At 40.6% G+C, this 25,018-nt stretch overlaps 1 protein-coding gene across 1 annotated transcript; it reads right to left on the reverse strand.

The window, feature by feature from the left end:
- Positions 1-295: 295 nt before the first annotated feature.
- Positions 296-23,315, reverse strand: dennd3a (DENN/MADD domain containing 3a). Its single transcript, XM_070846430.1, has 30 exons — positions 23,244-23,315; positions 19,905-19,993; positions 19,152-19,307; positions 18,792-18,927; positions 17,959-18,074; positions 17,696-17,826; positions 17,484-17,595; positions 17,253-17,372; positions 16,866-16,964; positions 16,639-16,758; positions 15,903-16,018; positions 15,397-15,552; positions 15,120-15,216; positions 14,917-15,020; positions 14,004-14,209; positions 13,745-13,904; positions 13,111-13,267; positions 12,609-12,831; positions 10,876-10,955; positions 9,950-10,129; positions 9,615-9,785; positions 8,730-8,859; positions 8,280-8,387; positions 5,980-6,077; positions 3,569-3,723; positions 3,222-3,288; positions 2,795-2,867; positions 2,583-2,695; positions 2,177-2,314; positions 296-2,019 (listed from the first exon to the last, which is right to left on the reverse strand). Exons 2-30 carry the CDS (start codon positions 19,983-19,985, stop codon positions 1,825-1,827), a joined length of 3,798 nt encoding a protein of 1,265 aa, XP_070702531.1. The 5' UTR covers positions 19,986-19,993; positions 23,244-23,315; the 3' UTR covers positions 296-1,824.
- Between the last annotated feature and the right edge of the window lie 1,703 nt (positions 23,316-25,018).

Consider the following 25,018-nt stretch of genomic DNA (forward strand, 5'->3'; position numbering starts at 1 on the left):
GTTGATCTTCCTGGTGAACAACTCCTTCTCCAACTAGAGAAAATCATTTGCACACAGCTTGTACTTCTGGGACAGGCACAGTAATAAACGCCTTAAAGTGAAACAATATTTCCTCATGACTCATCGGCATTGGTTGCATTGGGCTTGGACCAGTAGGCTTTTCCCAGTAAGTCACAATTAAAACAGCAAAAGTCAGAGGAACGTCTGAAAAGTTTCAACTCCGAGGTTGGGAACCACTGGCAGAGAGAGCAAACTCAAACTTACTCTGGTTGAAAATAAAGACAAACTCAAGACCTCCTTTATAAACTGTGTATTTGCTTTCTTCACTGTTGGTTAAATATTAGAAAATCTTGTTGGAGATATCAAACATTTTCATACAAGAAGTCAGTGAAGACAACATTCACTTAAAAAAATAAAGAGCTTTTGGTTGAGTTTTTGTTGAGTTGTCACCAGTTTAGTCTACAGGAGGAATCTATTTTATGTTCATGCTCTCAGTTATATACACTATAAATACATTAAAACACTATAAAGCTGTTGAACTTTTGAATGAACCTCAGGTCATATCAACCAAAATTATCTTACATGTATTTACAAAACTTTTTTTTAACGGGTATAAAAAAACAGATTTGTGTCTCTGATTGTTCAGGAGTTTCAGGAAGTTTTGAGAAGAAAGGCTGTGAAAGATTAAAAAAAAAAAAGAGAGAATAAGAGAATTTCAGTCCTGTTTCTATTAGTTAATACAAATAACACTACAGTAAAAATAACCGTTCAGAAATCCTTATAAAATAAACAGTGCGAGTGCGAGTGTCTATAGATTATAAATACATTTGAACATACAAGAGGAAATTTACAGTCTGGACCTTTCACTTAAAATTATAAATAACTAAATCTTTAACATGCATATGGCACTTTATAGCAGGGAACCTTGGCTAAGACCTTGACATCTGCCAGTCTGACTATAAAAACATTTTGTCTTTACTTGTTAGGAAAAATGAATAGAGAAAAATATAAAAACTTGACTATGAGGTAAATATTTGACAAAGAAAAACAAGAGCGAAACACTGTGGGGTTATTCCTTATTTTGTGTTTTTACCAGATCCCAGTTTCATGCGTCTGCTGTCTGCCACAAGTTTGTGTCATATTTTCTCATCAGTCTATACTGTACATTTTACATTAAAGCATAACTTCCAACAGAATAAACCTTCTTCTGGGTTTTTCTCCCCACAGAGACGGTGAAACCTCCAATCAGATGTGTTTTATTTTCAGGGGAATTTGACTCCTTTGAGTTCACCTGAATCTCACCTCAAAAACACAGCTGGAGTCGAGGTTCAGTCACACAATGTTCCCACATAATACTAGTGTGATCAACTCAACATGAAACAGGAAACTGTATTAAATAAGGCAAGGCATGACAATGTGCCTAAAAATGTATAAACCTTCATTAAAGCAAAGCACTCTGGATTAATAAAAGCATATCCAGCAGAACTTGCACCCACCGTTTTTCAGTCTTCACTTGTCGAAAAACAACATGTTAGTACGGTTAGTATTTCAAACTGAAAATCACCACGTCATAGCAGGCGAAGAAGCTGCTCAGTTGGTCACACTTTATGTAAACTTCACATGACTGCCATGTGAATCCTTCATATTTCTGAGACACAGAAGCAAGTCAAGGTAGTGATTTCGAAAGGCTGGGGCCTTTTCCCGCAGAATCCCAACCTGAAATCAGTTCACAGGAAGTCCTGGAGTAGTTTTAACAGAGCGGTGGCCGTCAGGTTCGTCGGGCTCCGGCTTCAAGATTTGTCCGTTTCCAGGGAGTCTAGTGCTCTACTCCACTTTCCAGATGGCAATCTTTCCGTCATGTTTGCCAGCTCCACTGAGAATGTACCGATCCTCGGCGGAGCAGAGTGCCGCCACTTTGTCGTTGTGGCCGAGAAGCTCCTTCAGTACCTGGTGGCGCTCTGTGTCCAGGATGTAAATCTTCCCTTTGGTAGAACTGCGGCCAACACCGCCCACCCACACCTAGAGAGAAAAAAAGGACAGATTATGCTTTTATTTAATGTCACTGCCAGGTTTATAACGCAGTTGCAGCTTATTTCAAAGATGTGTTTTACATGTATGTGTGTGTGTGTGTGTGTGTGTGTGTGTGTGTGTGTGTGTGTTAGCGCTGCGCACTAACCTGGTTTTTAACTTTGATCATGCAGTAACATCCCGTGCAGTCCTGTAGAGCCACGCGGTGAACCGGTTTGCTAGTGTCCTTAATGTGCCAAATGCACACTTCTCCTGAGTCCACACAAACACTCCACAGCTCCTCCTTCTGACACACACACACACATCGAGGAAGAATCCCACTCAGATGTGATACATATGAATACACCAAAATAGCAGAGATACACAGCAAAATTTTGGGACGTGAGGACATTTTGGCATGTTTGTTTGAGGCTTAAGACTTGTTCTAAGGTTAAAATTAGATGTATGTTTAGGGTAAGGGTTGGACATTTAGTTGTGACAGTTAACGTTAGGGTAAGGGGCTGGGGAAAGCGTTATGTCAATGTAAGTCCTCACAAATATAGAGTGTGTGGTACCTCAGGAAACAGCAGCACAGAGCTGAATGTGGATCCTCTTTGTTGCTCTGTCAGATTCAGACGACGTTTTACTGAACCGTTCCTCCACACCTCCATTACACTCTCCCTGGAGCCTGAGGAGAAAGACGCACGGAGAGGAAGAGAGAGAAATGATCACATTTCGATCATTAACTCTCCAGTTTCCTATTGTCATGCTCCAGTGTGAGACTTACAGCACCACAGTGTTCCGTTACAGCTGTAGACGGACTGCAGACGGTCGCAGGAGAGGCGAAAGTGCCTCTTTACCTGAGTGGTTTCACACAAAAATTACAATTATGAAAAAAAAAAAAAAAATCAACAACTTTTGGTTTGAAACAATAAAGCAATTGATGAAGAAGGGAGCTGCAGTCAGGAGAGCCAGTAAGTGTTGCTCTGGCCGACATGCTATTGAGCAAACTTTCATCCTTGAATTCACAAAATCAGCTTTAAACCTGTAAACCATCAATTCAACATTATTCTGTGGCATTACGATGGAATACAACATGCTGTTTTACTCAGTAATTGAGAAGAGTAGTCTATTGAACCATATAACCAATAATAACGTAACCTACACTAACCCACACTCTGACAAAGTGTTGGTTTGAGACCAGCAGAACTGACCTGTAGTGTGGAGACTTCCCACGCCATGACACTTCCCTCTGCGCTGCAAGAGTACGCCACCTTCTGGCTGAAGAACAAAGTACACAAATACGTTGTTTTTCTTCTACATACATCCGTGCAGGGACTGCATCGCACTCTCATTTCATCTAACTTAAATTCAGTTTCGCTTTAATAAGATCAAAATAAGAAAAAAAAAGCTGAGGCATTTCAGTTGAAAGCATTATTTCCTGTATTAGGATTATTGTTTGCATCAAGGATAATTAATAATTTCACAACATTTATGGATAAAATGTTATTGTAACTCATGAGTCATCCACAAACTCTGCGTGTGTGTGTGTGTGTGTTACCAGTATTTGTCCGTGTCCAGTGCCAGTCCGGTGACCTCCGCTCTGTGTTCAGTCAGCTGTCGGTTACACACCATGGCCACCATGCTGATGATGTAGATAACCGAGTCCTCAGAGCCCATCCAGACCTGGTCCTTATCAACTCCCAGCATGCAGTTCTGAAAACAGAGAGACAGAAATACGCCTTTCTGATCTGGAGTCACACAGCTGCAGAGAAAACAACAGATGAGCCTACAGAAAGTTACAGGTTTTAAATGACAGAAACACCAATTATTGGATGAGTAATAGGAAATCTGAAGTTATTTTAAAATGGCGGCCACAGTTGAGGGGAAGGCAACATAAGGGCTCACATGTCGCCTGCATACTTATCTAGTATTTTTGGGCTGCACAAATTTAATATCATCATTCATTTCACTTTTTTCTGATGTTTAATCTACCGAACAATTCACTGATTAATAGAGAAAATAATCAGGTTTGATTAATAGTGAAAATGATTGTTAGCGGCAGCTCTTCTATAAAGAAAGTTGGGCTTTTTCCACAGTTGGTACTTTCAAGTGTAGCAAGTATGCATAAAGTAAGTAGTTTGGTGTATGAGTCATGATAAATGTGAGTTTCATTGTGCAATACCTAACTGCTCCACTAGGTGGTAACATTGTCTAATAAAATACAGTATCACAGTCTGTTTTAACAGATTTAAACTTAACCAAGATAAAACTGCAGCTGTTGTCAATAAAGCTGCTCAGCAATAATCAACAACAGAAATCAATTGTCAATCAATCATGCAGATTTAAACATAGGCTTAATTAGCTAGTTAATATGTTTAATGTGTGATGCTGTTTTATAATTTTAAAGTCAATCTTCAAGGTTCAAGCTTCAACTACTACAGTGCAGAAATAAGGGAATGGTCCAGATGTTTCATGTCTATCTCTGACTAAAACATACACACACACACACACACACTGGTTAACATATTTCATGTGACTGTGACCTGCATGCGAGGAGTAAAGGGCGGTGATTAGCACACTCCCAAGAGGTGCCTGAAAACTTTGCACTCATCCTTAACCTCATTTGCCATGAACATTCTCCACAATGCTTCAAGACACTCCTGCCAACTTTCACTTGATTCGGTTTTGTTATGCAAGTTGGTGTTTGCACAGAAAATGTTTTGTTGTTAGGAGGAATGAAAACTATTCAAAATACACTGCATACTCCCCAAAACATGTGTGTGCAAGTCTGAGGATAATGTGGATACTGTTTGAAGTGGAGCAACAGGGGTGAAAAACAGAACCTGAGGAGAACAGTTTTATCTGTATCTAATGTCATTGGCATGCATGTGCTGTTTATCTGCGGCAGCAAAACATCTAGCCGAGTGTTTTCATTTAGGGATGGACGAACTACCAAAACACCAAGTTCACATAACATTATCACTTAGAACAACCTTTAGTTGTTTCATCTTGTCTTGCCTAAAGTGCTTTGTACAAAACCTGTCTAAATCAAATATAGTCTTTAAAAAAATCTGATATGGTTTGTTTGTGGAAATCAGAATTAACAAGGACCCAAGACTTTTGCTGGAGAGCTGTGGTGGACCATATTCATATATTTTGGTATTACCCATTTTTAAGTCTTTTTTAAAAGAAAATGAGACACTTTACGTCAAGAATAATGTGTTTTAGGGTTAGGGTTAGGGCAGACTTGTTGAGCCGTACATTATAGTGATGTCGCCGAACTAAGTCAGGCAGTTACAGTAGCCCAAATTGTAGCATTGCGTTGTCAGAAGAAAAGAGTTAAGTTGGCGATGCAGAAAATCTCCAATATTACATACGCTGACAAATGTTCCACAACAGATCATCCTCACACTAACAGAAGGATGAAGGCTCAGCAGCTGCAGACCCCTGCGAATCAGGCTTTTATGTTTGTTCCTAAATAGCTGCAAAGCCTGTTTTACACTGCTGGTACTGCAGCTCCGCCGACCAGAACATTTATTAGTCTATCGTGTTTATCACAGATAATATTTAATCAATACAGCGTTTGCCATGTCTCCTTTATTATGGGACAGTGTCAGACCTAAAGGCACTTGAGTATGTTTAAATATGCTGCATTAAATAAGAAATCGCCAATGTGCAGCTGCTACATTAGAAAAAAATAAAAGGGGTCACTGAGTGGTAAAATAAATGCATTCACTTATTCTGCTGCATTCTTCATATTTCTCTCTCTGGTCACTCCAAAGGGTCAAACGGCCCTTTTATGGGGACATTCACAGAGCCTGAAGCAGAAAGCCTGAGTTAACAGAGACAGTTGATAAGCACTTTCTATCTCTGGTTGAGGGTTTGAGGTTTGTCGAGACTGCTCACACAAAGAAAACCTGGCTCTGTTGAACCTGCTTTGCTCTGGTGTGTTAGTGTGTTTTTCTTTACCAGTCTTGCATTCCCCACATGGCAGGTGTGTGTGAGGGACCAGCTGGAGGCATCAAACACCATCACCTTCCCCCCGCTCACAGACACCCATAACTGACCTGAAACACACACACACACACACACAGTATTTATCAGTTGTTTCTCAATACCTAATCTCCACCTTGTGACCTACAGCTGCCAGTGTTTACTCTGTCAGGAGGCCAAGAAGAAATGTGAATATAGACCGACAGTTTGAATAAAAACACTTCATGTTCAAAACAATTCTTCTGCTGCCGGACTCCACCCAGGCTTCACCTAACGGTCACATTTCCTCTAACGAATTCATGGCTATTTAAAAGCACCGCTGGTGGAAAAAAAGAGAAAGTAACATCCTGTATTTCATGGGAGGAGAGACGGAGAGGGACAGTGGGACATGGAGCTGGCTGTAAAAAGTGAGAGAATTAGGGAGGGAGAAGGGAGTGGAGAGGAGAGAGAGCGAGGGGGGGGTAGAAAAGTAGGAGTGACCTGGCCATATGCCAGAAATTCAATTCAGTGACCTATATTCACGCCAGAGAGGGAGAAAGAGTCAGGGGAGAGGCAGGGAGGGAGGATCTGAATAGCCAGATCTGTTCTTCTCACCAGCAGCAATCCCAGAGAGCTGGCGAACAGTGTGTGAATACGTGGGCATCGCTGAGTATGAGTGTGCATGATTGTGTTAGCGCTGGGGGTCAGTCTGCCACCAGCCGAGCATCTAAGTGGCCCCAGATGGTCGCTCCACTGAAGGCCATGGCTTTGTAGTTCTTTTTGAGCCGTTCTGTCTCAGTCTTCCTGCCACGTAATGCGCCAGTCTGTCTGCCCCCCTATAATAAACTCAACTGACTGCATACAAAGGCTAAACAGCTGTAAACAACTTGTGTGTTTTAAGGTCAAATCTGATGACTGGGATTTCCTGATGGTTGTCAGACAAAAAGAAAAAAAAACACATAAAGTGACTTAGTAAAGTTTTGGGTGACCACAAGCTGCCAGAATAGCTTCTCTTCGCTTCCTCTATTTAGGTTTTTCCAGGCTCTACTGGACGGATAAATAATATGTTTTCAATGGATGCTCCCTCACTTGGTGTTTTTATGATGTAGAGGAGAACACTGTCAAACACATTATCACTCCAGAATCTCCAATAGGTGTTCAAATGTGTTGAAATCTTCTTGTGAAACGTCCGGGTAGGGACTGTTGTTGCACATCACTCCGATCCCTCTCACCTCTTTATCGGTCATCCATCAACACAAAAAATGGCCAAAAAAAAATCCAACACACAAATCATATCTTTAAAAAAAACTTTCAAAAACCCTTCATGTCTTAGGGGGGAGGTTCTGCATTTATTATGTTTCTTCACTGATTCATTCAGGTTTTCCTTGATCACTGGTGTTTATATTTTTATTATCTCAGTAACAAGTACAGCTGGAAGTCATTTAAATCTCTAAATTAACGAGCTTCCAAACTGTCAAACACTCAGGGCAGCAGGGATCAGTCATTTAACTGCTGAACGGATTCCAACAAAATTCATATTACTGAATGTTGCTCCACACTTTGCATTTCATAAAATTTAAAAAGTAAACTACATTTCCCCTATCCATATATCTAATCACATAGTTATATAGTAATAGTAAAAAAAAAAACTTATGTACATTTTGACAAACCGGCTTCATTTTTGATAAACTGGCTTCACATGCTTTGGGCATGTTTTTTTGTGTAAAGCTCCCCCCCCACACACACTAAATGAACGTACTTTGACCTCTGTGTTGCTGTACTGTTTTAGCCTGTTAGATCTCAAAATGCCAAGTCAGCTACTTTTACTATCTTGATGATCTCCTTCATGCTTTACTGTTTTGCCTTAAGAGGGACAGCATCACACATCATGTTGACAGTTTTACTATTGCCTTGATTGAAAAGATTCTCTGCTTTATTCTTTTTTTTTTCATGATTTTACAGTTAATTTTAGCCTTGGTGAGATGCTTCCCTCGCTTTCCTGAATGACTGACTTCCTTCTGTAGTTTTCCTCTGAAGTTCCTCAAAGTTGAGAAACTATATTTATGTGCAGCTTTACGACTTGTATGACTTTATGACCCGTATTTTATGCTTGAATGAAACAGAGTGACTGAGCGAGAGAGAGGTGATGACAAAGCAAAGGTCAGCGACCACGTGTTGGATTGTGAAACTCCAGAGATAGAGATAGAGAGACATTTGTCATCATAGTAATAATAAGAACACTGAGGGACTGGCTTGGCTATGGGACCCACTCAGGAGCAGTGCGTGTGTGTTTGTACCTGGTGTGTATAGAAGTACATCTACAGCCTGAGGTGCAGCGAGTTCCAGCGAAGGGTTTATTTTGTGTTTCAGCGTCTCCGCGGTGGTCTTTGGAACCATCATGGGCACTAGAGGCACACAAACCAATGTTAATGAGCGGCAACTAACCTTTCACAGGTGAACGCACAAACACACACAGAAAGAAAACCCAAACCACAATGAAAATCTTCGCAGAACATCTGATGAAAGAAGGAAGTCAACGTTTGAGTCTATGAAACTTACAATGAAACCAAGTCATTAAGCTCCACACTCTACATTAACTGTGGTTTTTGTGTATCAGAGAAGCAATCAAACTGATTTAAAGCAAAGTGAATTCATAATGCCATCGATGTTGACAAAATGAGTGCTCTAGATGGTAAAAGTAAAGCAAATAGGACAAGATCTACAACAACAATCATTGTCATCACCACCTTCCATCTTGATGCGGTCAAAGTGAGCCAGCTTCGAAGCAGCGTAGATGGCCTTACTGCTCTGAAGGCTGCCCACTACTGCGTCCATCAACAAGGCATTGGTCAGAGCCTGCTGCATGTACTGCGGGTCCTGGAGAGAAAAATCCATTTACAATCATGTAACTCCTTCCAAAAAGTAGACGGAGCAAGTGCTTCATAAAGACTGTAGAGAAAAAGAAGAATTTCTAGATGCATTTAAACTCAAAATGATGTGGTCTCTGCGATTGACAGTTTAAAAACATATTAAAGACCACAACAAAGATGGCCTCTTTCAGAAAACCTATCTTGAAGCAAGTCGAGGAAAAAATATTTTAGGGTGTGAGTAGTGGTACAGATTGCAGTACAGTTTTGGTTTAAAAGCGTGATTGCATTGATGAAACAACAAATTATGCAATTATGCATTAAGCATATTCCTAACCCTGTTATAATTAAGTTTTCAAGACTTTGTACGACCCCTGTAGTAAAGTGCAGGAAATGTGAAAGACAGAAATGAGAGAAAAAAGAGTGAAAAAAGAGTGAGAGACAGAGATGTTACAGTTACATCATCTGGTTTCACAAAGGAAACCCTCTTTCTTTGTTCAAGTGTTATGTTCACATGGAATTTCAACCACACCTACAAAGATCACTGAAGTTCACAATGACTAGCGTGGGCACACACACGCATGCACACACACACACACACACACACACACACACACACAGTAATTGATACCAAGATAAAGACAAGTTATGAGTAATTGGGTAATACAAGCACATGATAACTCACCAAATTATCTTTCTTATTTTTATTGTTATTCCTCTTTTCTCCCACTCTTGTGTACCCTCATACTTCAGTTATAGCTTTACCTTGTGCTGGTCAGCCATGTTGCGTCCGGCCCACATCTCTTTGACCATCAGGTTCCACAGCTCAGTCTCTGTTTTTAAATTGGCCTCGAAAGCCTCCTTCCTGCCGTGGACACGCAGCTTCAGGCTGGGGATTCGCAGGAGCAGGAAGGGAGCCGAAGACACCTTCACCTCCTGCAGGGAACGACAGGATCTAGGTAACTATGCAGGATCGACATGTTCAAATTGAACCTGGAGCTCGGATGGACTACCTCTGGATTTTCTGCGCTTCTAGTCCTGATTGAAATTCAACTCTTCTCATAACTTTTGTCCTGCTCACTTAAATCCCTTTGTCTCACCTCTATATCTCGGTACTGTGCCACCTCCACGTATCCGGGTCGTCCGTCGGTCAGCAGGAATAGCCGCCGCTGGGTCATGGCGATCTTCCCCACACCGCGGCTGGTCTTCACAGAGGAGGACAGCTTGAAGACGCACTCGCTGGGCTCAATGTGCTCCAACACAGACGCTGGCAAGCACACCTGAAAATCACATAAAACCAGTCAGCTGACACTGACACTGACAATAAGCCGTTAAAAAAAACAGACATGTATAGAATATTACTAAATTGCTAGCATTGCAGAGAAAATATAATATAACTTCAATGAAATCATTATCAACTATTATTTTCAAAGACAAAACTACCTATGAGCTCTTTGATAGAAGAATAGAAAAGATAGAAGATAGAAGAGTTGGAAACATCATATTATACAATTTACAATGACATTTTCCAGACATTCAGCAGTCAGATCAAACAGGCCTGCTCTTCTGTGATTTGCATATTTTTTTCCCCCACTATAAAAATACACATATATACTTTATTTATTTACAACTACATATATCAGCAAGATTTGGCACCAATAACATTTAACAGACTCTGTATTTCATGCATATAACACCAGGCACGAAAATCACTTATATCTTCAATTCTTGTCAGTTCTCTATCAGACACAGGAGATATCAGCTGTAGAATATCATCATACTGCCACACAATCTTCCTCTCTCACAAACAACATCGTAGTTATTGATGTTTCCTGATAGTGTTTATATGCCTGTATGCAGAGGTGAAATAAGCTTCAAATTTCAATTATGATCAGCTGGCAAACACAAAATATTGATTTTCCATCTACATGTCACATTACCAGATTATACTGTGCAGGTGAAGATAACTGCAATCCATGTGCTAATACTGTTTACTCAAGACTTCAGGAAATATGGTCATACAGACCTCCTGTGCCTCGGCCTCCGTCTCCTTCCAGATGGTGTAAAACACTCTGAACAACTCTGGACCAACTTGTTTCTGATGACCTACAACAAATACACACACACACACGTTCAGAATTAGGATCATTTGCAAGTACCCTGATAACTTGTGCCAGAGACTGTATTTTAATCTTTGTTTACCCAGAAATGGTTGACCAGCTTCATATTCTCTCTTTCTCTTTCTTTCAGACACATACAAACATCTGGTAGCTGACCAGGCCAATTCTCTCTCTCATTCCATGCGGTCTAATCTGCCAGCATGCCTGAGGTTGGGGGATGTCGTGCTTACCATATAACAACAATGACTACACAGAGTCTGTGCACTCCCCCACACCCAAATAACATCCCATACTGTACACAGCTCTCTGTTAATGGCCACTCAGTAAAAGTAAAGCCACAAAGCCACTCTCTTTTCTGGATTTTATATTATAAAAATGCAGTATTAATGCTTTGTGGATTATAGTATACATTAAATATACTCAGTCTCATTGTGCAGTAGTATACATAGATAAAGCATCTGAGAAATAAAGATATTCTTTAACTATATGACAAATGTGACTTTGAACTGCCAGTTTCATTATGACTTCAAACAACCACAGGGGAGCAATGACTTAATATTGTCTGTAATCCCTGTTTGTCTCGGTCTTACTAAAAACAATTTCCACCTGAAAGAGTTAGTACAGTGAAACTGACATGACATTTGCAGTCTGGTTTTGATTCATTGCAACCAGGCGTGCAACACTCTGAACGGTCTGTTCTCCAGGGCAGGTAAGAAGAGGAAAGGGAAACTTTATGTCCAACGGGCTTAACTGCCCTTTTCCAATAACATAATGTGAAGGGCAAGATAAGCGCTCACTCCAACTTTCCTTTCCGAAGTTTTCAAATATGCAACTTTGGCTAAAACCTCAGCTTTTGAAAAGCTACCTTAGCTCCCAAACTCCCAGCTCCTTTCCTCCCTAAGCTCTTATCTATAATTAAAAACAAATATCCCTGATTATTCAATCCACAGCTTTGACGACTTCTTGTTCAAATGCTCAATCTGTGATCACAGGAATGTTGTCAGGTCACTGCAGCTCTCACACTGGTTGTGCTACTGGCTGCTCGTAATGTTTACTGCGGTGTTCACTTCTGCACAGCTGGAGAGCATCCTCTAAAATGTAAATGTATCTAATGCCAGTGGTGAAAGAATGGCTACCTGATTCTTTCAGGCATTGAATGGCCCAAAGGGACAAAAGGGATTAATAGCAAAGTATATAGTAAGTAGTAATTTTCAAAATGCAACCTGCCAATTAGCCATTAGACTCCAGCTAAAGGCCAGTAAATGACCACTGAATCCCTGGTTACACCTACAAGACCAAACAGCCCTGCATGATAAACTCTCTTTCTTCAAGACGGGGTGAGGTAATGATTAATCCAAGGAATGAATGTTTGCCTGGAAAAAGGAAGGAGGAGGGTTATAGTGGGATATTTGTGTGCATGAGTGTGTGTGTGTGTGTGTGTGTGTGTGTGTGTGTATGCCGAGGCAGTCCAACGTCTCGGAGTTTGTGAGAAAAGCTCTACAGACCATCCAGCTGGATCCAAAAACTGGAAAAAGCCCAAGCTGCTCTCACAAATGTGCATTTTCAATACATAATATGGATATGACTGTATAAACACACACATACATGTATGTATTATGCAGTATACTACAGTACTTACCTACAGTTAGAGCGTCAAAGAGTCTCAGTATGGTTCCTTGGTCTTTTACAATGCCAGACTCCTGGACACATTTCACAAACTCCTCCAGCTGCATGTACTTTTTCGGCAGCTGAAAGTGCTTCACAGCACCTTCCTCTTGCCCGTTGCTGTGGCGCGCACGTTCCCGCTCCTGGTCCCTCTTGACCCGACAGATGAGTCGTTTCAGCTCTGGCCGTCTGTCCGCCTATGGAAAGATTTTTGAATTATTGTCAGAGTGCTAATCAATATGGCTATGACCCTCATAGAAGTTCAGATGCAGCTCAGAGATTGTGAATTGAGCATTTCATAATCATTAGAGATATATTACTTAGGTAATGGTGTTTCAGCTGATATCTAATGTGTTGTACATCTCAACAACAAGTTTGCATAAACTGAAGTGAATTCTGATAGCAGCATTTGCAACTACATGGTAACAACAGTAGAGACACGCACAGTGTGCTTATTCATCGTGGCTTGTTCTGACCTGTAATCGTTCGGCTTCTGGCAGGGAGTCGACCAGTGACTTAACCATCTGAGAAGGGAAGATATCCGAGTCAGTCTTATAGAGACTCTGGAAGTCCTCCAGTGCATCGAGGCGCCTGTTGGATACAGTGTTTACCAAACCACGCAGGTAGTGATACCTAGAGAGACAGACACATGCATGGAGTTAGGTGTCTGACAGGAGTTGTTTAGTTGGAATAAAACCTGTTTTTGTAGTTTATTATTTCCCTTAAAAAACAACGTAAAGCCATCATCTCAAAAAGTCTATTTTCTACTATGTTGTTTAAAATTTGCAGTTTAAGCAGAAGCTAAAACAAACAGGAGCACACTGCAATTAAAAAAATCCTGCAAGATTTTTACAGCATCTCATTTACTTTGCTTTAAAATTTCAAATGAAGTTTCTAATTAGTGTTGGAGCTACAATCTATGGTTTATGTTTCAGGAAGTAAAACAACAAACAAATTAATCTGAGCAAGACCTCAATTAATCTTTTACTGTGCCAGAAATACTTGTACACCATATCAGCATTTCTTCAGCAAAATAATAAAGTTATAAACCAACTTCCTCGTACAAAAACAATTTAGCCACTCTCCATCTGTTTCCTCTCCTCACAGTACCTGGCCAGCAGAGCAGACTCGTCAGGTGGTGTAACATTAATAGCCTTCCCCAGGGAGGCAACCATGTCAGAATAATAGTTCTGGACATAATGATAAGCCAATGGAGGGGGGAACTCTGGGAGGCGGAAAACTTTCACCACTTTCTGAGCAAACTTCAACCCTGGAAGGTGACAAGAAAAATTAGAAATATTTTGACTCTTGATTGATTTCTTTAGGTCACACCACTCTCCATTAACCCCTTTCCTCCATCAGTACTGACCAATGTCGGGAGTCATCTTCCTGAGGGAGGCCGGTCTGTTGGGGCTGATGGCAGTCACAGTGTCATTGGCAGGTTGCTCCAGGTTAGGCAGGCTAGCTCCCAGCCTCTTGCTCAGTCTGTTATCAGGGCTGGTGTAGCTGCTGTACCCAGTCCTGGACAGCTCAGACATGGGAGGACGGCGGGGAGTCTCTGTCATTGGACGATTCCTGTTGAAACACGATGAGACATTGAAGTTATGGTCGTGCTGACATCAGTTACATTAGTTTTGAGCAGATTTAAGTATCACCTTTGACCATTATTTTTTCATTACATACAGGTAATCTAATTATCTTATTTATGGGGGCATGCTGTGCAATAAACCCAGATCATTAAATGTGCACAATATTTATGTGTTTATTGCTGCTCGACTATCTGACTAACACCAGTGTACTTTGTAATGCTATGAACTTTTGTTTGGTCTGGCTATGCTTGTTTTTCCTTCTCCGTGCTGTACTCAGGGTTCTCTTGCAAAAGACGAGCTCACCAGATTAAAAATTATGGTTATATATCCTGAGACAGTGGACACATGCATGTCCTAGAGGCTACTACAGCTCTGACACCTCTGCTGAAATGTTTACATGACTGTGTGTCTCATGTGAGGTGTAGATTCCTACTGTATGAACAGTGTGTGAATGGGGATGTAATGTGAAAGCGCTTTGAGTGGTCAAAATGACTAGAAAGACGCTATACAAATACAGACTATTTACCATTTACTTCATGTACAACCTGGGAATGTATTAACATAAACTTCAAAATATACCAGTTTTTAACTGTGCAACAGACTACTACTATTCTACGTAGGTTGCACTTTTATCCACTTAGTGTTGCCAGAATATCTCTGTCCCTCAATTATGACATCATGCCAGCATCATACCTGTGTGCATGGTGACGCGTGCTCTGCTCCATGCGGCTGAAGGTGTCCCGTTTCCTGTTCAGCCTGTCTCGCAGGAATGAGTGGAAGATATGAGTTTCTAAAACCTGCGGACAGCAACAAAGAGAGACGTGCAGCACAGACTGTCAGAGTGTTATGTGTGTGTTAGTGTGTACGTCTGTGCGTGCAAAAACGTGTGAGCGTACCTTCTTGTAAAAGGTCTGGTCTGCTGGCTCCCTGGTCCTCAGAAACTCCTCACTGTTAAAAACTCTGTGTTCGTAGTTTAAAAAGTCCTGGACGCCTCTGAAGAAGTGGCGAAGAGGACAGATGGACAGAGAAAAATGGTTTGATTCTGATTCAGATTAGTATAATATATTTGAATGAGTTATAAACCTACTGATCACTTCATTTCCTTGGATCACAACTACGTGTAAAAAAGCACAGCTGTGTGCAGGATACACACAAACACACATACAGCGTTACCTGAAGATGTTGACCACTAGTTCCAGGGTGATGTTTTGGATCTGAGTGTTGAGGCGTGTCTGCCAGTCTCTGCGTTGGCATCGCAGGGCATTGGCATCGGTGCCCGCTCCAAGGTGACACAGCTCCAAATCGTAGTGAAGCTGAAGGCATTCTGCCCTGAACACGCAGACACCAAGTGTGTAAGAATCGTGCGGTCCAGGATGGTTTTACAGGACTTATTTGACTTATTTACTCATTTGATTCAGTCTTTGTAATTTGATTTAGCAAGTATTTAGGGGGTAGATTCAATTTTAGTTCCAAAGCTCTTTTAGCTTTAGCTGGGGCTCTGCTGCTGATCCCAGCACCAAAATTTCTGATAAACATGAATTCTGCACTGTAGTGCAGTGGTACACACTGTGTAAATACACTGACACAAGTGTATTTAAATGTCTTATTTACAGTATTGCTCAACTAAAACAAACAAAAACACCCAGCAGTTCACTTGTGAGAGTGTGTGTGTGTGTTACCTTGACATAAAGCTCTCAGCTGCAGCCACAGGGATAGCTGGTAAGTCAATGGTTTCAGCCCATGACGAATGAATGATGCCATCATCAACATTCACCAGGATTAGCTCCTCTGTCTCCTACAGACAAACATAAACACACACACGTACACATATTGTAGGTACAATGGGGACAATTCATTACAACACTGTCTAACTGTATCCTGCTCTGTTAAGACTACAGACAGCTACTGTTAAGTATGTGAACTAGCTTCTGTAAGACACTGAACAAAGATGAATGCAGTGGAGAATAAACGGTTATTGTCACATACTGTATGTGAGTTATGCCCGTCAAAAACAGCTCAGTAAAAGGACTGGTCATTTGAATTACACACAAGCAATTTTTCACAAACACTTTCGATAAACCTGATGTTATCTATATGAGCAAGAGCCTTGTGCTTTCTGGAAAATGACATTATATGGCAGAGCTAAAGCCATATTTGGTTATCTAGTAATTCCATTGGGCTATTATGTATTAAACAATCACTTCCATCCGATAAATAACACAGACCAACCATAAATAAAATGTATCCTGCAAATATAGGGAGGAAATACAGTTTGGAAAGAAACGTCATATTAACTTAAACCAAAATTCCAAACATCCAACAATGACCCAAAGCAAAAAAGCCAAGACTGTAATCTCTGATACTGATAAGAAACAAAGTTTATAGCTTGAACAGACAGTGAATAGTTATACTCACTGCAGCAACCTCTTCAAAATGGCTGATGTGACAGCCCATCAGGAAGGCTGTCGGAGCCATGAGAAAGTCCAGCATTCCTCTGGCCAAGACAGGAACATAGGGCTGCTGCCAGGACATAGGCTGGAGGAGAGGTGACAACAGCAGAGGATGGTTGAAAAGATGGATAAGGGAAAGCTGCAGGAAGAATATTTCTTCAAATTAACTCACAACGTTCCTCTTCCACTGACCTGCAGGTACAGCATCAAACTCTCTGCGACCAGAGTGAGTCTGGCCCAGTCAGCAGAGAAGAATACCAGCCTTTGCTCTTGGAGGAGGCAGGACAGCACCTGGAGAGACGAGGGCCTCGTAAGGTTAACTGGACGAAGAATTTTAATATTTAAGATGCACTACATGATGTGCTTTAGAATAGTTACAACAAGAAGCAGTGCAACTGAATCAGTCGAATCTGTGAGTGTATTAAATTTACCTAATGAGGATGGAGCTTCCTGTACTTCCCTTCACTTTTTATTTCTCCAAATTAACCCATAAACACCGTAAAAATAGCTTTACATCACTTTATGACTTCTTCTTGTGTTTGTAAGCCATGCAGTACCAGCCTCTGTGTGCTGCTTTACCTGGAGCAGCGTCGTGTGAGAGAAACAGAGGAAAGGTAGGTGCAGATCGATGTCGATAACAGGGCTGTCCTGGTCCTCCCTTGATGGAAGAACCACCTGGAGGGGGCGGAGGCTGAAGCACTAACACACAGAAACACACACACAAATGTAACCATATAGATCTAGAGATGGAAATTGGTCACACAGAGAAACAATCTAAGATAGTGATGGAGATAGAGAGTGTCTCCTGACCACATGTAGCTGTCCAGGAGGTGGTAGAGGGACCAGCGACAGCTTGGCTGAAAATTCCTTTATTGTCTCCTCAAAGTCAGCTTGTCTCGCAGGCCGCAACTGGACCAGAAGACTGAGAAGGTGTTGAGACACAGAGAAATGGTTTAAACTAACCAAGGTTAGGTTATCCATGAGCTCTATGCACTTACATAAGTTACAATATAAGTTATTACCATGACAAGCAGTCTCTCAGAGCATTGTAGTATGGGAACTTGGAGATGACACACACAGCAAAGGGTGTATAGAGACGGGACTTTGATGAATTCCACCTGTGGCCATTTTGGAGAGCTCCTTCCTGACAGGACTGGGGGAGTGGACAGCCAATGAGAAACAACAGTCTGCAATCATTGGATTCAACATTCAACATATTTTGTCTGTTTGTGTGACTGTCTGTGTGTGTGTGTGTGTGTGTGTGTGTGTGTGTGTGTGTGTGTACCTGTACTGCTCTGTAGTACTGTACAACAACTCCATGGGTTCGGTTCCCAAAAAGGTCAGTAAAAACCAGGAAGTGATAACTGTCCTCTCTCTGCTCATTGGCTAACTGGAGACCACCTACCAGAACAGGCAAACATACATAAATCAGCCAAATTCCAACATTCAGAGTAATAAAACACAAGTTTAGCGATCATCTCTGAAATCAGAGTCTAGTGATGAGAGCGCTCAGAAATTGTTAACATGGGAATCTTCCCCATTTCTACCATCCATATGACATAAACACAGCATTGCACACTTCAACCCAACCATAAATGCTTCATAAAAATTCAGCAAAGAACAGACCCAACACAAAACTGTCAAAACACCAACAGACCAGACAAACAGAGGTATTGTTTACGTGGAAATGGAAAAGTTGTAACCATGTAGGCATCTAGAATGTCATAAGAAAAGACACTACGTCATCTACATTGTGGACGTCTAGTAAGATAGCGATCCTTGAGGCAGCATAGCGAGATAACAACCCCTGGATTATCATCTGGGACTTTAGCTGTTTTGCTGCCAACCCGGCAAGATGACGATCCATGATGGTAATCATACTGCAGCAACATACGTCACATCATGACATGGTCTAGTTCAATCAGTAGCAGTCAAGGTTTGGACATGTGATGCCATGTGCTAATGAAATATGCAAAACATACCAGGTACTGTAGTACTTTAGATACAGGCACTGGTCTTATCAAGGCAACAGACTGTTGTATTTACAGAACAAATAGATGTGTGTTCAAGTTCAAAACAGGCTAATGTTGGGTTTGTCACAGAGGAAACAAACTATACCAGGGAAACAGAGCTGTGGCAAGGCGATGAGGTCCAGATCCTTTGGAACACTGATGTCCTCTGTAGCTGAAGACGCTTCAGGACGACAGGATGTTTCTCCATTAGGCAACACCTCGGCAGCGCGATCTCGCCTCTTCTGCAAACAAACAGGAAAGACAAAAGACAAATATGGATTTCAATCCTGAATGTGATGAGCAATGATGCCAGCTAAATGTGATGTGAAATGTCAAATCCTTTATTCACATTTACAGAGTTCGAAACACCCAACACAAAACGGAAAGGAAATAATTCACTTAGAATTGAGTCAAGTTGAGCATTAATGAATTTGTATTTATTTGCAAATAAATATTGTTTCGCTACCTTCTTGATGAAGCTCCTCCTCCTCTGAACTCGACTGAAAGCCGGACCAATCGACTGGCTGGAGTTGGTCTCCTTGGAAACAAAGGGCGGGGCATGCACCTGCAGTACCTCAGCTTCCAGCAGGGGAAGTTCGCTCAACTTATTCTGCTGATGAAGCTGAGACACAGTTTGGACATATTTACGGTGAAAGCTTTATTAACCTTGACGTCACTGCAATCAACTGAGTCACTTTTAAAACTCAAAATGTTAAAGAGTTTTAAGCTGTGAGGAATTAATCCATGAGTGGAAAATACTGCACTTTTGTATATTTGAACCATGACTACATATTAAGACAACGTTACCACTAAATTATTTCATGGTTTTTGCGTTTTACAGTTAAAAAGGGCTGAAAATAATAAAGATGTCTAACCATCTGCCTTCAAGGGCATTGTTACAGCATTTTTAATGCATCTGACCAATCAGATCTAGGCTGGGACTACCTGTTGTACATCCCAAAAGTATGGTCTCTTTTATCTAAACAGTATACAGTATAATGTACTTAACAATATTATATATATATATATATATATATATATATATATATATATATATATATATATATATATATATATATATATATATTATATTATATTATATATAGAATATAATATAATTAAATACTCTATAACAAATCATATGTTTATTGCATATCATAAACCTTTGTGCACATGGTTTAGCTTCTGTCTTTGTGAGTGTGGAGGACGCAGAGTATACCTGGTGTATGTCTCGAAGTTTATCACTGGGAGCTCCAACCACTACACAGGCCTCCAGCAGTCCAGACGGGAGCTCTGCCATCACACACACTGCCAGAAACACACACACACACACACACACACACACACACACACACACACACACACACACACACACACACACACACACACACACACACACACACACACACACACACACACACACACACACACACACACACACACACACACACACACACACACACAAATTGCATCAAGATGACATGAGATCATTATTATATAATTCAGCTATTTTTCTATGCAGAATTGTATATTGGAGTGTTTAATTCACAGAATAAACGACTCAATAAATAATCTATGATGTATATTAACACACAGAATACTGTGACATTGGATACAATTTGCTCACCCTTACTATAATAAACAGAGAACTATTGCTCAAATCTGACATTACTGATGACGGCAATTGCAAAGGGAACTGTGGTGATAGTTCAAAGATTGTATATTTTGACGATGACTGACAGAATATTCCCAAACCAAATGCTGATCTCATCTGAGTTTGACAAATGACAAAACTAAAGCTTGAGCAATTTTGGGTCCCATTTAAAGCGTTACACGCAACACTCACACCGACAAATCTCTTTTTCCGCAACTTCCTCCAGATGTGTGCTGACACGCGCACATACTAACTTAAGTGGTCACACGCAGACACAAAGACATCTAGCTCACTCACACACACACACACACACACACAGAGAAGATGTTTGGTCACTGGTGCAGTAAACCAGTTTTTGCATTAGCATCACATAAGGGAAAACCAACTTACCATAACCGTATCTTTAGTTATGGTAACTTGGTCAAAGCACAGCTAGGGACACCAGCTGTTTCCAAATTATGCTGTTTAAAATAGATTTTAAACCACATTTTATTTAACAATACTGCGTTATATGAAAGTGAATATTGTTACTTTCTTCCTGCAAGACATAATGATATTGAAATCTTTCATGTTTACGCTATGTCTCCAGTGTTCCAGTGAGTGACATTTACTGGTTCAGTTAAAGGACATTTGTTGCAATATGTTTAATGTGTGTCCCGAATGATATAAATCACCACAGCTGTCTTTACGGCCAGAGCTGCAGACGATTGGAGTGGATTTGAGGCGAGGCTTACGGCATTCAATAAATACACATTTAAACATTTCATTTTCTCAAACTAAATTGAAGACTATTTAATAAGTTTCAAGGCCTTTTATCAGAAAATGTGAATAAGACATTTTAAGCCTTTTTAAAAAGGACCACCATGATACTACTTTAAGTGCTTGTACCAATCTATCTAGCTATCTATCTATCTAACTAACTATTTGGTTTGATTACATTATTATATAAATAGAAAATCTTAGACATGCGTACATTTAAAGCAGGTAAACAAGCACCGGAGTAACTGTGTATTATTGTTTTAAAATAGAAATTTTTGATTTGCTGCATGTTTTTTTAATGAAATTGTAGATAGATCCTACTAACACTACTTTAAGTCCTTGTTACCCTACCGATCTATCCATCTATCCATCTATCTATCTGAGGCTGACACATCCAAGAACAAACATCTGACTTGTATTAGTTGCAGCTACAGACCAAAACCCAAGAACTGAACACTCTTAAATCATCTTTTTCACAGCGTCTCTCTTTCCTGTCTTCTCAAACTCTCGACTCCTCTCTCATCTCACCTTCCTGCTTCTCTCCTTTTATCTACTCCTCGCCTCCTCTTTCATCCCATATCTGTTCTCTCCTTTTTCTCCCATTCTCTGTTCAGCCATGTTCTCTCGTTTCTTCACCTTCGACATGCATGATTTCTTTCTGTCTCTCGGTCTTCAGGCCATTCCGGCCTCTGACTAACTACCCTGCTGTGTCACGGAAACACTCACGCACACAAACTTCAGTCATTTGTTTCCTGAAAACTCCTAATTTTGGAAAGCTGTGTGTAGGAGTGTGTGATTACACTTCTCATAAACTCAACCAGCACCCATCATCATAGTAGTTTTATAGCCGTCTGACAAATGAACAGGCAGGACAGTCTCTTGTGCGCACGAACATGCACACACTCTTAATAAAATGCAGATGTCATGCACATGAGATTGAGACAGATGGAGGGAGAAGAGAATCCATTTTAAGCTTCATATTGTGTGAATAAATGTACTTCACTACACATCTTTCGCAAAGATTTCTCCAGAATAACAACAGTGAGCGGAACAGCTCTACAAGCAGTATACCTCACAATAATACAGCTGAGACTTGAGTGGGGAGTGTAGCTGTGAAAAGATAGCCTCTATGCAGACATCCAGAGGCAGATCTTTAACAGACAAGTTTTTCTTCATTTACTTCAGGGAGCGAACAGCTTTGATGCAGCCGACAACAATTTCACAAAGCAGCAGCGAAAAGGTATTTCAGAGAACTGACGAGGTGTATTGAAGAAGGCTGTTTCCAAATGGAAGTGGTTAAGAGAAGTTGCACACTTATAGAGTAATGAAAGCAATTTTAGGAATTCACTTTTGTGATTTCTGTAAAGGACAGTTCCGCCAGAGTTTGCAACACTCATTTCTACCAGATCTACATTCCTCGTCTCTATCCTGCACCTTAGTCACCTGTACAGTCATATCAAAGTCACAAACAGACCAGTGCATGGTCACAAGAGTTTACTGAGCCACTCTGGGGCACAGGAAGAGGGTGAACTCTTAAAGTGGGTGACATGCCCCTTTAATGGGCACCAGCCAACATTTACAAGGTTTAGGTTTGTGAGGAAAACTAGAGCTGATGATTCATGACCTGAACCAGGGGATAGAGTAAAGAAATACATGCAGGAAGAAATGATTATGTTCCATCTAGACAGGACAGTTTTAAAAAATGTTTTAATGTTATTCTTATTCCTCAGTTTGTAACACTGTGCAGTAAACACCGCCTTTTACATTAATGCTGACACAACCTGGTCAATTAATCCCATTTCGTTTGTTTTGGCGGGTGGAAAGTAGGAAGGAAAAAAAAAGAGCAACATGTGGTTGAATGAGCCAGGACACCTCCCTCAGAGTTATAAAAGCCCGAATAAACAGGAAAAGTGCAAACTGAGTCCGGTTTGCATGAGGGATCATTTTAACTGGAGTTTGGACTCAGTGATGGAAACTTTAGCAAGATGTAACGTTTTAAAACGGTCTGCAAAACAAGCTGGATGTGACCAACATTAACATTTACGACTCTGAAACTGACAGTAGCTGGTTAAAGACTTGAGACTAGCTGGTTAAGACCTGTCGAGCGAGATTCTCGTAACAGCTGCGTTAAAATCAAAGACTGACCTGAAATCACTCGATCATCTCCACCGGCAGCCCGTTCAGTTACTCTGGCCACAAGTTAGCTAGCTGCAGCCCGCTGTCACACTAGCCTGATATAAAACAGTCTGATAAAACTCCACAGCAGCCGCTTCGACGCTGTCTCTGACTTTTACCGTGAGCTGTGATTCAGTCACTGCCACACACACACACACACTCACACACACACTCACACACACTCACTCACACACACACACATTGAGGTTTACCGCTGGTCGGTCAAACTCGGCTCGGTTGGACTTCCTGTTTGATGATTTTCAAAATAAAGGCGTTTCCCCCCCACAGTACAGGAAGCTATGTGAAGAGGAGCATGGCGCCATCTGCTGGTGTATCTAAAGACGGTGAAAATACACTGATTTCTTTGAAAAAAAAGATAACCGATTGAAGCACCAAACAAATTATTTCAGCCCTTTTTTTTTATTAATAACTATTATCAATTTATCACTCATTCATACAGTCATATTGATATCATGATCATCACTTATATTATACTATTATATAGTGGTTATGTTGTTGAAACTATCATTGTTTCATCATTCATTTTAATTATATTTTATATATTTCTCTTGTATTCAATCTATATGTTAGTTTCAAACAAGGATCAGAGTAACTGTATATAATTGTTTTATATGTTGTTTCAAAAAAGAGCATTTTGATTTTCTTGATGAAACTGTAAGCAATGTGAGTGCATGTGAGACAGACATGCTCCAAAACAGACTACGACACATACTGTAGTGAGGATAAAGGTATTTATTTTGCAGTGATTGCACTCGTCATGTATAATTTTTCTTCTTTTCTTCCTCACAATACAGATCCTTAAAGAATAATTTCATTATTTTGTTTTTTTGCTCTGAAGCAGAAACATGCAATTCCACGGTGCAACTGATTTTGTGATAGATACACGTGAACATGTAACATGTAAATATAGCAATGACCCTCTGGTGCACCCACATAAATACAGCAACACAAACTCATGTGCAAACCCCCACACACACGGCTCTAGGAATTGTGAATCCAGCTGCAGATTAGGGATTATGAAGATGTGGCTGGATGCAGATTAAGGTAGACTGCAGAGACAGAATCAAAGAAGACTTGACGTCATGTCTCCATGCACATTACATACTGTGTTACACTGTTTATAGTAAATATAGTATGGTGACCTCTGTCTGTCAGCCCATGTGTATTACCTGATGTTACCCATTTAGACTCTCTTAGTGTGACTATGTGAAATTAAGTATTCACAAATGAAACACAGCTTTTTAAATTCTGTTTCAAGAGATGAAACGTATCTGTTCAAAATGAAACTGCTCTTTTCTATTAATCATCATCTAATCTCCCAGCAGAGGGAGGAGAATGAAGACAGACAGTCATGCAGAAACAGCTCATGCTTTAATGAAACCAGGATCATGTGTGATCTGTGTACTCACAGTGCCACAACAAACCTTCAGCTTTTCCCTCACTGCGGCTGAAAAGAGAAATAGGGAAATACTGAGCATTGATATATTCTAATGAACCGTGGATAGACAGTTTGCCTATTGGTTTGCCCAGCTGTGCTCCTATGGCGGTTAGTGCTCTGCGTTATGGCTGCAGCAACCCCGGTTCAAATCTGGGTCACTTACTTTTACAAAAGAGAGATTAAAGCGGGCATGTAGGGAATAAAATACAGTGTCTTGATCTGACAGTGGAGATGTTTGCTGACTAGTTACAAGTCAAGCAACACAGTCTATTAGAGAGGAGAAATA

Source organism: Pempheris klunzingeri, chromosome 16 (assembly GCF_042242105.1).
Source record: "Pempheris klunzingeri isolate RE-2024b chromosome 16, fPemKlu1.hap1, whole genome shotgun sequence".
NCBI lineage: Eukaryota > Metazoa > Chordata > Actinopteri > Acropomatiformes > Pempheridae > Pempheris > Pempheris klunzingeri.